A 16,299-nucleotide genomic window follows, 5' to 3' on the forward strand; every position below is an offset into this window, starting at 1 on the left:
TGTACTTTTCTCCTGACCTATTCCTTTAAAAAATGAGATCCTCTGATGCTTTGGAAGCTCCTGTGGACCACGGCTTTGGCTGTAAGATACGACTGAGAAAACATCAGGAAAAGCTTACTAGAACAGCAGAACTTTATTGGGGGTTAATCAGAGGCAGTTTAGATGATGCAGGTGTGTATCGACTCCATTTAACATGAGTTGGAATGTGATTGGTTGATTCTGAACATAACTACATCCTCAGTTATTAGTTACAATTAATGTTTGAGAAACTGTGACAGACAGGATGTAAACCACTATCACGTGTTCTGGGACTGTCCTGTTGCTCAAAAATATTTGACTGAAATTACCAATGCACTTTAGACCATTTAGACCATGTACTTGGGCCTCAAAACTCCTGCCATGGACCCAATTAACAGGTACCTTTGGAATGTACTCTTGATGGCAGGAGAAAAGGCCATACAAAAGAAATTCATTTTTTTAAAAGGAAAGTGATAATCAAAACATACAAACTACATACAGATTTTTTAAATCTTAAAATGGCTGGTTTATGATCAAGGTCATTCATAATGTCTGAGATATTGAATGTCCTGGTCTGATCACATTTGTACTGCACTGCCATGGGAAGCGACGGGCTTCGCTGGGCATGTGTCATGGGGCTTTAGTATCGTCCACCTACACTCAAAAGGGCATTTTTATTAACAACAGTGATACATTTCCACAGTTTTCCTACTAATCTGAGCGACATCACAGTGACAGCAGTGGCCCCACTGTAGAGAAAAGGACCAACATTCTCTTTCACTTTGAAACTATGTATCTAGGTAGAAATGTTGATTGCAGTTGAAATTATATTATTGTGCTGCCCTGACCTGACCTTGGGTGTGTTTTGCAGAGCTGGCAGAGTCCTCCCTTCAGCAGTGACTCTTTCCTGACCTTCCTCCGACCGGTGGACATCATCACATATCCGGAGCTGATCCCTGCAAAGCCCCGGTCTCCGCAGAGCCCTTTCCTGGATGACAAACCCCTGGCCTCATCAAGCCCTCTGTGCTGGTCCATCTTCTCCAACCCAATGTATTCCCAGCTGTGCCCCACCGCCCCCTTACTGCCTTGCTCCGCTGATAGCCCCTGCAGACCCAACTCCACGCCCAACGCAGACTGTAACTCAGACCTCCAGAGCGACATGGGACAAGTTTTGTGCCCTGAGTTGGACATGTTGCTGCTTCTAAGTATCGCCCAGCATTGTCAGGGAGTGCCAGTGGTCTGCGAGTATGAGAGGGTGGAGGCGGTGGGCATGCAGAGGGATAGGGTTAGGCTGACCAGCGTGGATTCTGGGATGGGCAGCGGTGAGGAGGTGAGCCTGGACAGCCTGAACCCACTGGAGGACAAAGCTGTTGAAATTTCTTCCTTACAAGAACAGCTGACTGTTCCACACACTCCTGGATCACTCCTACCCATGATAGAGATGCCTCAAAAGGACTGTATTATGTAAACGGTGTCACTGCTAACACTGCTAAGTGCATCTATGAAGCACCAGCTCCGATAAATTGCAGTACATCTATTTATAAGTCTTAATGTAGTATTTTCTCTTTCTGCCTGCACCATTCAATGCACTGAATGTTGGCCTCATCGGTGCCGCCAATGGTTAGATTGAGATAAGGGCTGCTGTGTAGCTGTTAGCACTAGCCACTGTGATAGAAAAATGTCATGTCTTAGCCGGATGCTGAAGTTTCGTAAATATGTTACATGAGACATTTGACTATTTCAACATGGTTAGCTTAGTAACCTCTGTCCTGCGCCCTGGCCAGTACAGGACTGTTACGTTAGACATTCTGCAGCAGTCTATCGTTTTGTAGTCACCAATGTGGTTCGGGGGAAAAAATACAGACAACCGTCGTCTCTTTGGTCTGAGGGAAAAAAAACAACAACACTACTGACCATTTATTGCGCATGCTCATTACAACACAACAACACATTCACTGATCACGCAGGTAACACATGGCTTTGCTCCATCTGCAAGTATGCTCAACACTCCCACTCAAAGACATGTGTATAGTTCTCATATAGTAAACAAAAATATATAACCCCAAAATAAAACACTTGGCATACTGGCAAAGTTCTAAACATTTCAAAACAACTTTAAAATAAAACATTTGGTATATTAGCAATGTTCAACATTACTTCCCAAACAAATATCCCTTAAAACTTTCAAACTTAGCTTTTGTCAAAGGCTTGGTAAGGACATCAGCTACCATGTTTGCAGTAGGGCAATATTCTATACATATTTTACCTTCTGCGTGTGCAGACCGTACAAAATGGTACTTTATGTCTATATGTTTGCTTCTCTGTCTGCAAACTGGGTTCTTTGATAAAGCTATCGCCCCCTGGTTGTCCTCAAATATCTTGACTGGTGTATGCTGGTTACAACTATCTATTCCTCCAAGTAGTTGTACAAGATACATACTTTCTTGAGTAGTGGCTGCTAGCGCCATATACTCAGCTTCGCATGTGGATAATGCTACCGTTTGCTGTTTTCTGCTCTTCCATGATATAACTGGACCATTCTCAGTTAAGCTGAAACAGTATCCAGTTGTGCTCCTCCTGTCATCCATATCGGCTGCCCAATCAGCATCACTGTATCCCTCCAGCTGTAATGGGCTTTCCTCACATTTCTGGTAGTGTAGTTCTTGATCCATAGTACCCTTTAAGTACCTCAGTATGTGTTTCGCTGTAGCCCAATGCTGTTGCTTTGGTTCTGCTAGGTATTGAGATAGTTTACTAACAGCCCAGCTCAGGTCAGGTCTTGTACATGTCATAATGTATATCAAGCTACCTACTATCTCTCTGTATCCTGTTGAATCAATAACTTCACCCTCACTGTCAAAGTTTAACTTTTGCTCACATGGGGTGGATCTCGGTTTGCATTCGGACATTCCAAATTTCGCTAATATCTTCTCTATGTGTCTCTTTTGGGTCATTTTGATTTCTCCATCACTCTGTCTGAAATCTATACCCAGGAAGTATTTAAGTGGACCCATATCCTTCATCTTAAATCTTCTCTTCAACATTTCCTTCACATCACTGAGTAAGGTGTTGTTACTCGCTGCTATGATTAAATCATCCACCCATACTAACAAAATCACTTTCTCATTCTCAGATTTTCTGCTGTAGACACAATGATCAGCATCATTTTGTACAAAACCGTTCTCTGTAAGGTGATCATGTAGTAACATATTCCAGTTACGCCCGGACTGTTTTAAACCATACAATGACTTGTTGAGTTTACACACTAAGTGTTCCCCTGTCTTTGATTTGATTTCAAAACCTTCCGGCTGTTCCATATATACCTCACAGTCCATTGGAGCATGGAGGTAAGCAGTCTTCACATCCATTTGGTGTAAAATAAGATCCTCCTGTACAGCCACCTGCATTAATGCTCGTACAGAGGTCATGTTGGCTGTTGGTGAAAAAGTCTCTGTATAGTCAATTCCTTCCACTTGACCATAGCCCTTTGCAACATATCTGGCTTTACAAGTCTCAGATCCATCTGGGCTCTCTTTCACTGCATATACCCAGCAACCTCCCACTGCTTGCTTGCCTCTTGGCAGTGGGGTCAGAGTGAAAGTTTCATTCTCTGTCAAAGAGTTCATCTCCTCTTTCATCGCATCAGCCCACATTTTTGACTTTTTAGAGTCCATTGCCTCTCTAAGTGTTTTAGGAACATCATAAGCTACTCTGTAGAAATAATCTACATTCTCACTTTCGTCATTGTTACACTCAACTTTACACTGGTACTCCTTAAAGTATTCTGGAGCCTTTCTCTGTCTTGTAGGGTATCTCCTTTCTCCCTCTTCTTTCTGAGTACTATCTGTCTGGGTCGGACCTGTCTCAGCAGCCTCTTCAACAATGGACTCTTTACTCTCTTCAGGCTGTCTCTGTCTCTGACCCTGGTTGACTCTCTTCTGAGGTGTATTTACATAACTCTCAATGTCTTCCCCCATGTCACAATCTGTCTGGGTCTGGTTATCTGTGCCACCTTTGGTGATACATTTTACCAGCCTATGTTTTAGGACTTTTCCTGTCTCAGGATAATACACATTATATGCTGGACTATATTTGTCATAGCCTACAAGGATCCCCTTGTTGCATCTAGAGTCTAGCTTTTTCTTATCCTGCTTGTAAACATAGCATTCAGAGCCAAATATCTGCATGTTGGATAGGTTAGGTGTTTTTCCTGTAAAAACACGGTAAGGTGTCTGCTCTAGCCGCTTACTGTAGCACCTGTTGCGGATTTGGGCTGCTGTTTGTACAGCATATGTCCATAATTGCTTTGGGAGGTTACTCTCCAATAGCATGCATCGTGACATCTCAAATAAGGTTCTCCACCCTCTTTCGGCAGTCCCATTCTGATGAGGTGAGTAGGGTGCACTCTTCTCGTGCCTTATCCCATTACTCCTAAGTAGACATTGAAACTCTTGTCCGGTAAACTCTGTGCCGTTATCTGACCTTATGCACTTTACCTTTCCATATGGGGCTACATCCGCTATGAATTTTTCTGTAGCTTTTGTCGTGTCACTTTTTGTTTTAATGAAGTATGGAAATATCATCCCACTGCAATCATCAGTAAATGCTATTGCATATCTGTACCCATCTTTATCTGCTGGTTCTATAGGACCGCATAGGTCTGTGTGTACAAGCTCTAACACAGCTGTGGCTTTAGAGTCTGCCTGTCGGTTTCTGCTTTGTGTGAATTTGCCCTGTGTGCATATTTCACATTTTTGGTTGGATTTGTCATGTTTCCCTTTTATAGACATTCCTTCAACCACCTTTTCTAATTTTGCAACATCATCAAAATTGCAATGACCAAGTATCCTATGCCACGTTTGAATGTCATGACACCCATATACTTCATCAACATTTTCATCTTCTACTGTGCTAAGGTAATACAGCCTACCATACACGTCCATTTTGAATTCGGTACCATCCTTGTGGACCAGGCAGTCATTACCGTCCTTAAAGTGGACCTCAGCTCCGTTGGCCGTCGCTGCTTTAACTGAAAAGATGTCCTGTGGAAACGATGGGATGTAGAGTGCCTGTTTGAGAATCGTTTTCACTCTTCGTCCCTCGCTGTCCAACAAGTAGATTTCAGCATCTCCCCTCATTTTCGCCATCCCGCTCACCTTGGATCCGTCGGCAAGCTCGATCATGTGGTCCTCAGGTCTGAAGCTCTTGTCAACTGTTTTGAACTTTGTGGCGTTGTTGATCATGTGTGTTGTGGCGCCGCAGTCGACCATGAGACCTTTCTTGTTTCCTCTTTGTGTAGAGCAGTCACTCATCTTGAAGAAACAAAAAGATGTAGGCTCTGCCTCCGTCTCTCCATCAACTTTCTTCACATGGTCACGGCCTCGTCCTCGATATTGTCCCCTTCCGCGCTGTGTTGTGTCCCATTTTCGTTCCTCTTTTCTCAACTGGTATCCGTCCGGACATGTCCTGGCCATGTGTCCCTTTTTACCGCACGTGTAACATTCAACATCAGCCAGGACCATTTTCTTTCCTCTTCCTCTTCCTCGTGACCTTGTTGCCCAACTAGTCTTCATCACGTTGTCTTCATCAGCATTCACGTCACTCTTCCCATATTTTTCAGTACTCTCATAACTTCGCAGTTTCGTTTTAAACTCGCTGAACGTTACAGTGTCATTTGTCTGGGTGATGTGCACGACGAATGGCTTGTATGAATCAGGTAGCCCTTTAACTACCATCGCTATCTGAAGCCCATCACTAATGTGCTCTTCTGCTCTTCTCAATGACGTGAATATAGTCTCTGCTCGAATAATATAGTCAGTTACCGTTTCATTGCTGGTCTTATGAAGCGAGGAAAGTTCACAATATAAACTCACAACGCGAGGTTTGTCCTTTCCAGCGTAGTGTTCGCGGAGAATATTCAGCGCTTTTCTTCCGTCTCTTTTCGCGTCTCTCATTACCAATGACAAGCTCTTGTTGTCCAGACATTGCACAAGCTCTGCATATGCCTCGCCGTTCTTCGTCTCATCTTCCGCCCAAGCATCTTCGTCCTCCTCATCTATCTCCGGGTCTTCCGAGATAACTCCTCTGAGGCCGCGTAACTCCATATGCGCGAGGAACCTCGTTTCCCACAGCTCGTAACTTTTCTCTTCGCCGTCGAATAAAAGTCTGAACCACTTTTGGCCTACTTGACTGGGCCCATAACCTGTTACGTTAGACATTCTGCAGCAGTCTATCGTTTTGTAGTCACCAATGTGGTTCGGGGGAAAAAATACAGACAACCGTCGTCTCTTTGGTCTGAGGGAAAAAAAACAACAACACTACTGACCATTTATTGCGCATGCTCATTACAACACAACAACACATTCACTGATCACGCAGGTAACACATGGCTTTGCTCCATCTGCAAGTATGCTCAACAAGGACAGGGCCCATGATCAACGTGTGTGTAACATCAGGGGCACATAAAAACAGGCTTTCAGCCATAAAAACAGGCGTTTTTATGGCTGAAAGCCATAATGAATGGACATTCATTATGCCTAATAAATAACAGTACAAATAAAACTTCTGTAATGGAACACTGCTACTTGTCATTAAACATCCTGAACTTACCTGTGTGCCTTTAACTAAACTATGAGTTCTCCATTGGCCAAGAATCAATATAATTAGATATCCCTCGTCATGCGAAAAAACAGCAATGTTTAGTTATGTGCTTGTTGTGCCCTTTGCCGATCAGAGCGTGATCTCTAGTCATGTGATCCAGTAACAGATGACTAACTGGTCTAAGTGAAGTGAGGTTAGGTGGAAAAATGGCAAGCAACATCTGCAAAGTCGGAATTTTTGTTTAAGTTGCAATGCATTCTGGGTAGTGTCATAAATGATTGCAGCATCCGCAGCGCTCTGGTCAAAGTACAGAGAGACAAACGAGGTCCGCAGCCGCACAATAAATCCCTCTGTTCAGCCTTTTCATTTGAGCATGAGCAGTCGGGACGTGAGGAAGCTAAAGTCAGACTTTTTCAGTGGCGCCTTGTAATGGGTAAATAGGTCATGTCATGTCATGCTGTTTTTCTGTGTGCAGATGATAAATGTGAACAGAAGAATATGAGTTACTGATAAATGTGGTCCAGCAGTGCGTCAGGACTTGATTATGTGTGAAAACATCTCCGATTGACCTCTGAATAAGATGGCTCTTTTTGAGCTGATTTGATGATGATGTGCGTTCGTTGCAGTGCATGCCACTGCCTTTAAAAGCATGTGTATTGTCATTTGTTCTGGGGTAGGGACAGAAACCTTTGTTAGGGACAGTGGTTATTTACTGTGCACGCGTAAATAAAGATCCACCTTTTGAGAAAGACAAACTGTTCTGCTTCAACCTTTTGTTGGTAATTGTTTGCAGATATTCCACAACAGCCTTTGCAGCAGATGCCTGCTAGCGCCAACCAAGTTTGCTCAACCTCGACATTATTGCTGTGATATTTGTTCATTTCATGTCCGCTTACAAAATAAATGTGTTTTGTTCAAACAAATATCAATAAACACATATTACTTTCTGCTAGTGGAGGGTACATTTTATAGCAGTGCTATAATGCTATTTTCTATACTTTACAGAAGGAGCTGAGGGGGAAGATCAGGCAGGCTGAGGCCGGCTACAAGAGGAGGATGGAGGAGCAGCTGCAGCAAAAGAACATTCAGGGAGTGTGGAGGAGCCTGAAAACCATCTCGGGCTTCAAAATCCCCCCTGCCCAGACAGAGGGGGATCTACAGTGGGTGATGATTTAAATGCTCACTTCTTGAGGTTTGATCGGTCACCCGCCCCTCCCCCTGCACAGCTGCATGCTCCCTCTTCCACAGCTGGACAATGCCCTGCATCTGTTCCTCTTCGCTTATCTGCCCTGGACCATCAGCTCCCCACTTCGCCTGGACTCACCCATCCCCCCAGCACACGGTCCCCCTAACAACCACTGACTGTCACAGCAGCACAGGTGAGGAGTGAGCTGAAGAGGATTAAAGTGAGGAAGGCAGCAGGACCTGATGGCATCAGCCCCAGGCTCCTTAAGTCCTGCGCAGATGAACTGTGTGGAGTTATGGAGCATGTCTTCAACATGAGCCTGAAGCTGAGGGTGGTACCACAGGTCTGGAAGACCTCCTGTCTGGTACCTGTGCCTAAGACACCGCGCCCCAAAGACCTCAACAGCTTCAGGCCAGTGGCTCTCACGTCCCACCTGATGAAGACACTGGAGCGGCTAGTCCTGGACCACCTCCGCTCCACCGTGAGCTCAGCCATGGACCCACTGCAGTTTGCATATCGGTCTGGCATCGGAGTGGAGGACGCCGTCATCTCCCTGCTGCACCGCTCTCTCTCTCACCTGGAAAAGCCTGGCGGCTCTGTGAGGATTCTGTTCTTCGATCTTTCCAGCGCCTTCAACACCATCCAGCCGCTGCTCCTGAGGGACAAGCTGGAGACGGCTGGTGTGGAGTATGACCTGGCAGAGTGGATCCTGGACTACCTCACAGACCGACCCCAGTTTGTGAGAGCCCGGAACTGTGTGTCTGACACTCGGACCTGCAGTGTGGGGGCGCCCCAGGGCACTGTCCTCGCGCCCTTTCTCTTCACCCTTTACACTGCAGACTTCAGACATGACACGGACAGCTGTGTCCTGCAGAAGTTCTCTGACGACTCTGCCATCATCAGACTCATCACGGACGACGATGACGCGGAGTACAGAGGACTGGCGCAGGACTTTGTGGACTGGTGTCAGCGGAACCACCTCCTCATCAACGCGGGGAAGACCAAGGAGATGGTGGTGGATTTCCGCAGACGCCACCCCACTGCCCCCTCACCAGTGAACTTCCAGGGACGGGACATTGAGAGAGTGGACTCATACAAGTACCTGGTGTTCATCTGAACCACAAACTGGACTGGACTCATAACACAGACGCACTGTACAGGAAGAGCCAGAGTCGGCTCTACCTCCTGAGGAGACTCAGGTCTTTTGGAGTGACAGGGCCACTCCTGAAGACCTTCTCTGACTCTGTGGTGGCATCGGCCCTCCTGTATGGTGTGGCCTGCTGGAGCAGCAGCATCACAGAGAGGGAGAGGAAGAGGCTGGACAGAGTCATCAAGAAGTCCAGCTCCGTCCTGGGCTGTGCTCTGGACTCGGTGCAGGAGGTGGGGGACAGGAGGGTCCTGGCTAGATTCACATCTATGCTGGACCATGAGTGTCGCCCCCTGCAGGACACTCTCTCCGCTCTGGAGAGCAGCTTCAGTGAGAGACTGATCCACCCTCGATGTGTGAAGGAAAGGTTCCGTAGGTCTTTCCTTCCTGCTGCTGTCAGACTTTATAACAAAAACTGTTAGTACTGAACACTCGCAATACTGACCTAACCATGTGCAATTCTGTCATATGTGCAATTGCTGTTGGAATTCATGTGCAATTCATGTGCAATTACTATGAAATTCATGTGCAATCTATGTGCTGTCGTGACACATATTCATGTGCAATTACTGTCGTGATCACATGCAATGGTATTTATGTATTAATTTATTCATTTGTCTATGGGAGTTTTTATTTATTTATAGGAGATCTTCTACTGAAAGTGTTTTTCAGACTTCCTATAAGTGATCTGTTCTTCTGTATCTACCTCTGTATCTACCTGCGTTGCACCAATGAAATTTCCCCATGTGGGACAATAAAGGAATATCTTATCTTATCTTATCTTATCTTAATTACAGTCATGGAATTAGCATTTCATGAGTCTGCCCTGGTCTCTGCCTGAACTAAATCTTCACAAAATGTTAAGACATGGAGCACACACAGAAGTGGATGAGACATAATAAATGACATGGCCCCATCCTACCTCAAAGATGCTATAGAACCATATCATCCAAACAGAGCTCTTCGCTCTCAGAATGCCGGCCTTCTGGTGGTCCCAAGAGTCTTTAAAAGTACTGTAGGAGGTAGAGCGTTTAGCTACCAAGCTCCTGTGTTATGGAATCAGCTCCCGACCCATGTTAAATATGCTGACACAGTCTCTTCATTTAAGTCCAGGCTTAAAACGTTCCTCTTCAAAATCGCTTATGGTCAGACTAGTTAGGAACAGAAACATAAACCCACAGCTTTAGCTACGCTGCCCTAGGAGTAACTATGCTGGGGGAAGTATTGCAGCTTGAGCACTATCCTCTTCTTCTGACTACTTATTCTATTTATTTTTTAATTCCACTTGCAAACTGTTCACCGCCTTGTTTTTCTTTCTCTCACTCCTGAGGACCTGTGGACCCAGATGCCCCTCTCCTGGTGAAGTTGTCCCTGCCCCGTGTGGACGGTCCCTCATCTGCCTGAAGAGTGGGTCCAGTTCGACTCAGACGGTCCCTCTTCTGCCTGAAGAGTGGGTCCAGCTCGACTCAGACGGTCCCTCATCTGCCTGAAGAGTGGGTCCAGTTCCAGTCTCCCTCGTGTCCGTCTGTCCGTCTGTGAGAGTCAGATCTCTCCTTCACTGGAACTCCTCCAGGTTTCTACGCTTTTTTCCCAAAGAGGTTTTTTTTGTAGTTTTTCCTGGCCGAGAAGGAGAGTCTAAGGACAGAGGACCCTGGGACATCGTCCCTCGCCACCACAGACATTGTCTGACTTCATCGCCATCACAGACATTGTTGATTCATTTCTCCCTGTGGCCCTCAGAGGCAACTGTTGTTGTGATTTTGGGCCTTACAAAATAAATTGATTTGATTTGACATAATGGGCTGCTTGGAGTCACACAGAGCATGTGTGCAATGTAAATCATATTGTATTAAACATAGACACCAATGGTCTAGGCTTATTAAATTATTCATTAGGCATTTTACAAAATTAAATGTGTGAACTGTTGTTCAGTGTTGGGCAGTACTCAATTACATTTACTTTTTAATAAAATTGTACAAAGTCCATCCAGTTTCTACCGCTTGTACCCTTTTTGGGGTCGCGGGTGACTGGAGCCTATCCCAGTGACTTCGGGCCTTAGGCGGGGTACACCCTGGACAGTGGCCAACTTGTCGCAGTTGTACAAAGTCCTCTTACTTATTTAAAAGTGGTGTTATTGGTGTTACTCTATTGTAGAATTGTAAGATGAGACTAACTATACCCATCTAAAGCTATGGACTAATCCATTTTCCGTATTACTTTCATGAGCTTTGCCTCACACAAAATATTCAGATGTAATTTTTGTATTTTTTTTAACTAGTCAGTCCAAAAGTGCCACCCAGAGACCATTAAAAGCATTAAAGAGAAATATATTTTCGGTAACACAACTCAATACTATACTATAGTCTTTTTTTGTCAACATAACATTTAAAAATATATATATTCCTTTGATTTTTGCAAGTTACACCTGCTTGAAGTCTTTTTGGATCCAGGTAGAACCAGCAGTACCTGGAATTCTGCGTTTGATAAGAACATGGACTGCACCCCAAAAGTCTGTAAAGTGTGTAGTATCTGTACGTCCCAAAAGATATTTAGAAGGACATTGTCTATTCCATGTTTGATAAACAGAAGCCTTAAGAATTGTTTTGAAATGTGTTATGTTGACTTCTGGAATGATGGCTGCTCACCTGGTGAGTTCACCTGGGAAGACCCGATATTTCTATGTGGGAGCGACATGACAATGCGCCTGGACCTTTACTTTGGGAACATGTCTGATAAAAACAAGAAGAATTAAAGCCGCGGCAGCGGCGATGATGGCTTTCACCTCCCGCGCGACCGCCTGTCCAGAGGCAGGAAAATAAAGAGGAGGAACTACAAAAATGGAGTGAGACTACAAAATGACCCGGGCTACAGAGTGGAAACGCGTCAAAAATCCTACAATCTCCCTCCCTTTCTCTCCCTCACTCCCTCTATCTCCCTCTCCCTCTCTCCCTCCCTTTCTCTCCCTCACTCTCTCTATTTCCCTCTCTCTCACTCACTCCCTTTCTCTCCCTCACTCTCTCTATTTCCCTCTCTCTCACTCACTCCCTTTCTCTCCCTCACTCTCTCTATCTCCCTCTCTCCCTCCCTTTCTCTCCCTCACTCTCTCTATCTCCCTCTCTCCCTCCCTTTCTCTCCCTCACTCTCTCTATCTCCCTCTCTCCCTCCCTTTCTCTCCCTCACTCTTTCTATCTCCCTCTCTCCCTCCCTTTCTCTCCCTCACTCTCTCTATCTCCCTCTCTCCCTCCCTTTCTCTCCCTCACTCTCTCTATCTCCCTCTCCCTCTCTCCCTCCCTTTCTCTCCCTCACTCTTTCTATCTCCCTCTCTCCCTCCCTTTCTCTCCCTCACTCTCTCCCTCTCTCCCTCCTTTTCTCTCCCTCACTGTCTCTATCTCCCTCTCTCCCTCTCCCTCACTCTCTCTATCTCCCTCTCTCTCCCTCTCCCTCTCGAGTTGTGGCAGAAAGAAGTCTAAAGAATAAAGCCTAAAGAATAAAGTCTAAAGAAAAATAATTCTAATGCGGCACGAGAGGAAATGTCCCATCAAAATAAAAGCGGAAGAGGAAGTGAAGGCATTCATTGCGCCTTTGCTGGCCAATTGTGAAAATACACAAAATCTGCAATGCACTTTTTTCATGGCGTCTTGAGGAGAATATAACCCATGAGTTTCAAACAAATCAGACAATGTTGAGTTTTTCACACAATGGGTAGGGGGCGCTATAGAGTAAATTTTTTACATAGGCATTTATTTCCAATCAGACCATAAAAACGCATTAGTGAGTGAAATATGAGCTCCGCAAATCATTTCCAATAGGCGTGACTTGTCCTTAAAAACACTGAAAATTAAGCCTTTTTTGAGGGCGTGTTACGCAGAGACCATAAAGAATATCAACATTCTTTTGGATATTTATTCAATTTCAATGTCTTTAGATGCAAAAGGTGTTGAATCTGACTAAGGCTGACTTTGATGGCTGACTTCCTGTTTATCATACAGCGATGCTGCCAGGTGTGTTTTACTCGTCACAGGTCAGAGGTCAAAGGTAGCTCGATCACTGTCCCAAGTCTTATGTGCCTAGGCCAAAGATTAAGAGTTTCATGTTTTTTCTTTTTTGAACTAGTCGGCACTGTTGCGACGGGCGTTCTCGCAACCTCCATTTTATTGGAGTTCGGGCCGAGCCGATCGCGTCTATGTCCCCATGTGTGACCTATGACCCCATGTGGGACATTCATCAATGTTGGAGGGTCAAAAATGCCCGAGTTGTGGCAAAATTTTACCATGAAAAACTATAATAAGAAACCATGGCAAGAACAATGTCTCGTCGCATTTCATGTTACATGGAAGGCTCGAGCCGAAAACATCACAGAGAACCAGGCCACGTTAGCTGGCTCCACATCAGCGCCAGTCCCTGTGCACCAGCCACCAAGGCTCTGGCTCAAGCTCCGCCACATCGCACGCTCTCTCCAGCTCCACATTAGATTCATGTGTTAAGGAGACCCGGAGCGAGATAGACCGGGTGATTATGGCGGCTTTAAAAAATAGGTGCGTGTTTTGACCGAGAACGCAAATGTAATCTGAGACACTGAGGGTAGGGATGTGGTCAAGTGGTCACATGGAGACCTGGATCCCCGAATATCGCAAACCTCCAACAAAAGCACATCACTCCCTGGCTCCCAAACTGGCTTTGAACCAGCGTTGAAGGCCTATTATACTGGAGTGATACGTCAGTGATAAACAGCATGTCATTGCAGCATCTAGACGTTTTGCCGCGAGCAAACCCGGATCAAACAAGTCCCAAGTCTCTTTCTGTAACGACTACTCAGCGCAAGTGGACAAAAAACCCAAAGCTTTTGATCCGGACTTATGCCATATTATGTACGGCGTAACCATACTGAAACCTCTAATGTTATCCCAATGGGCAATTGGCAAAATCTCTAAAATTACCACATTTTTACACTTGACACGTTTACTAACCCCTCTTCTGACATGACATAACAAGCAAATTAAGGGGGTCCAGAAAGGAATTAATATCATCGTCTTTATCTCCTTGAATTTTTTTTTAAAGAAGGATTCAAATGCTGATTGAATTTGGTCTTGTTTGTTTTTTCCTGTGAGGAAAATTTTCTCATGAGGTCAGATAATTAATTTCTCCTCTTATCTTTATAATTTTTGGTAGCATTTGAGGACTCCCTTTTCTTGGCATGATTTTCTTGCAGATCATTTAGCTTTTTATCCCTTTGTTTCTGTTTTGCCTAGCCTATGGCTATAACTTTTGCTTTAAAGCTGCTTAGAAGCATCCCAGAGGATGTTTCCTCATTATCATTTTCCTCCGGATAAATCTCTTTGACATATTTCTCTTAAACAAAGGGTCGTTAAGCAGGCTGGCTTTGAAACTCCAGAGTGTGTTTTTTCATCTTTCCTCCAGGTCTACACTAATGGAGATAGGAGCATGGCCACTTAGTCTATTGTCTATTGTTTAGATCTGTCTTTATTGAAGATAATGAATTGGTCTATTCTAGAATAGATTATATTTGGTTTTGAAAAGTGGGTATACTGGTATGCACTAAGGCTACCCCAAATAAATTGTCTGTTTGCTGTAACCTGACCCAACATTCTTATTTTTTTTACTTTGAAGGCAAAAAAAAAAAGATCAAAAGTTGCAATTTTGTGACCGCCAGGGGTCAGGCTTCAACAGTCAATGACGGAAAACGTCTCGATCAACCCGATCGGGAGACTAAATCTCCCGATTTTAAGATATTTCAATCGACACTTTTGGGCGTGTTTCACTCCCAGAAGGCAATGCGCAAGTCAAATTTAAATGAAGCCTCACCATGATGCAAAACGGCATGAGCAACATAGGTTCCCTCCTGCATGATCTGTTTAATACAGAAGCATATGGAGGACCGAAAATGAAGACGCATATGCGTTATTTGTCCCTTGGGATGTTATATAGGTTTACCAGCGCTATAAAATTATTCTACAAGGCGCTTTAGGAAAGACCGGTCGGTGAGTCGGCGAAATATTAGAAAAATTAAAGAATTTGGCGTTTTTTGGACAAAATGCTGATTTTTTTCTTCTTCAGTCAGCTAGTTTTATACCGGGTCGGTCGGGTTACGGCAAACAGACCTATTATTTTGCCCAACCTAGGGTTTATTTATTTATGGTACATAGTATTAGTATATTCAATTCAAATCAACGCCCAAAATCACAAGAGTGGTTGTCTCGGAGGGCGTATAGAAGGCATATCACAAGTGGTGGAGCATACACATTCAGCAGAGTAAAAACCTTTCCATGAATATGTGACAGACCGTGGATAAACCAGTTACATGTCTACCCGCAGACATTTTGAGTTATTCACAGATTCTGAAAGTGTGAATTCAAAGCTATCCAATGATGTCTCACTCATGCACATCTGATCATAAGTAAGTTGTGGTCATTTGAATGTATACAACTCTCAAAACCTTTCACTGAGAAAACGGCCTCTAAAGATTCTCACCTGAGTGAGCCCAGAGTCACGGGAGGGCTCATTTGCATCTCATTGAGATAAGCCCTCCCCCCTGTCACACTGACACCACCTCCCCCTACAGCTGTCACTAAAGACTCAAGAGGAGTGTTGCTGATGTGAACTGGACTTGAATCAGAATTAGAAGTTACTATATTGAAATGGAAATACTTTGATGCTATTCAGGGCCTTTTATAATCCAAGAATCAGAATCAGAATCGGAATAGGGTTTATTGCCATTTGTCGATAAACAGAATTCATAGGTGATTCAGTGCAACACAAACAGCAAAACATTGAACACTGAGCACTAAACGGCACGATATGTACATAATGAAATATAAAGGTATAAAGTTATGTAGTGCAATAGGAAGTGGTGATATGTACATCATAAAAATGTATTAATTAATGAGATAATAGATATGATATGTACAATTACATCAGAGATCACAGCCACATCCTCTTCTGTGCTGTGACTCTTGGAGCTGGGCATGTGATGTCTTTTGCCTCGTCAGCACAGAAAGTTCTGATTCTTTCATGCAGATAGGTCTGCCTGTCAATGTTCAGTCCAGGTGGGACCAGGACATGGAGATTGTCAACCGGAGGCAGAACAGCTGAATTGCGTAGTAGGTGAAATTCTACAGGTTCTGCTTCACAGTGACTTTTTGAAATTTCATTGTTGCAACGCAGGAAGATACAGAGGAAAAGGACAGATAACTTATAGGAGGTTTAATAGAAGAACTCTTATAAACAAAATCTCCTATGGACAGAACCTCTCATTTCTCAATAAGAAATGGAGGGGAAAAATAAAGATAAAATAAAAACAGCTAGCGTAAGACAAAATAATACTAATAAT

General features: G+C 44.3%; 2 protein-coding genes across 2 annotated transcripts in view; both read left to right on the top strand.

Moving 5' to 3' along the window:
* Nucleotides 1-1,486, top strand: part of LOC140377266 (uncharacterized) — a 29,228-nt gene extending 27,742 nt beyond the window's left edge. The window contains exon 10 of the mRNA XM_072462611.1: nt 890-1,486. Within this exon, the coding sequence (XP_072318712.1) occupies nt 890-1,486 (597 nt within the window). The remainder of the gene's footprint in view (nt 1-889) is intronic.
* LOC140377918 (lysophosphatidic acid receptor 2-like) overlaps nt 1-16,299 on the top strand; it is a 283,463-nt gene that overhangs the window by 144,525 nt on the left and 122,639 nt on the right. The gene's annotated exons all lie outside the window — the stretch shown is intronic.

Source organism: Eucyclogobius newberryi, unplaced genomic scaffold (assembly GCF_026437365.1).
Source record: "Eucyclogobius newberryi isolate DKJ021-1_F unplaced genomic scaffold, fEucNew1.0.hap1 SCAF_4, whole genome shotgun sequence".
Taxonomy (NCBI): domain Eukaryota; kingdom Metazoa; phylum Chordata; class Actinopteri; order Gobiiformes; family Gobiidae; genus Eucyclogobius; species Eucyclogobius newberryi.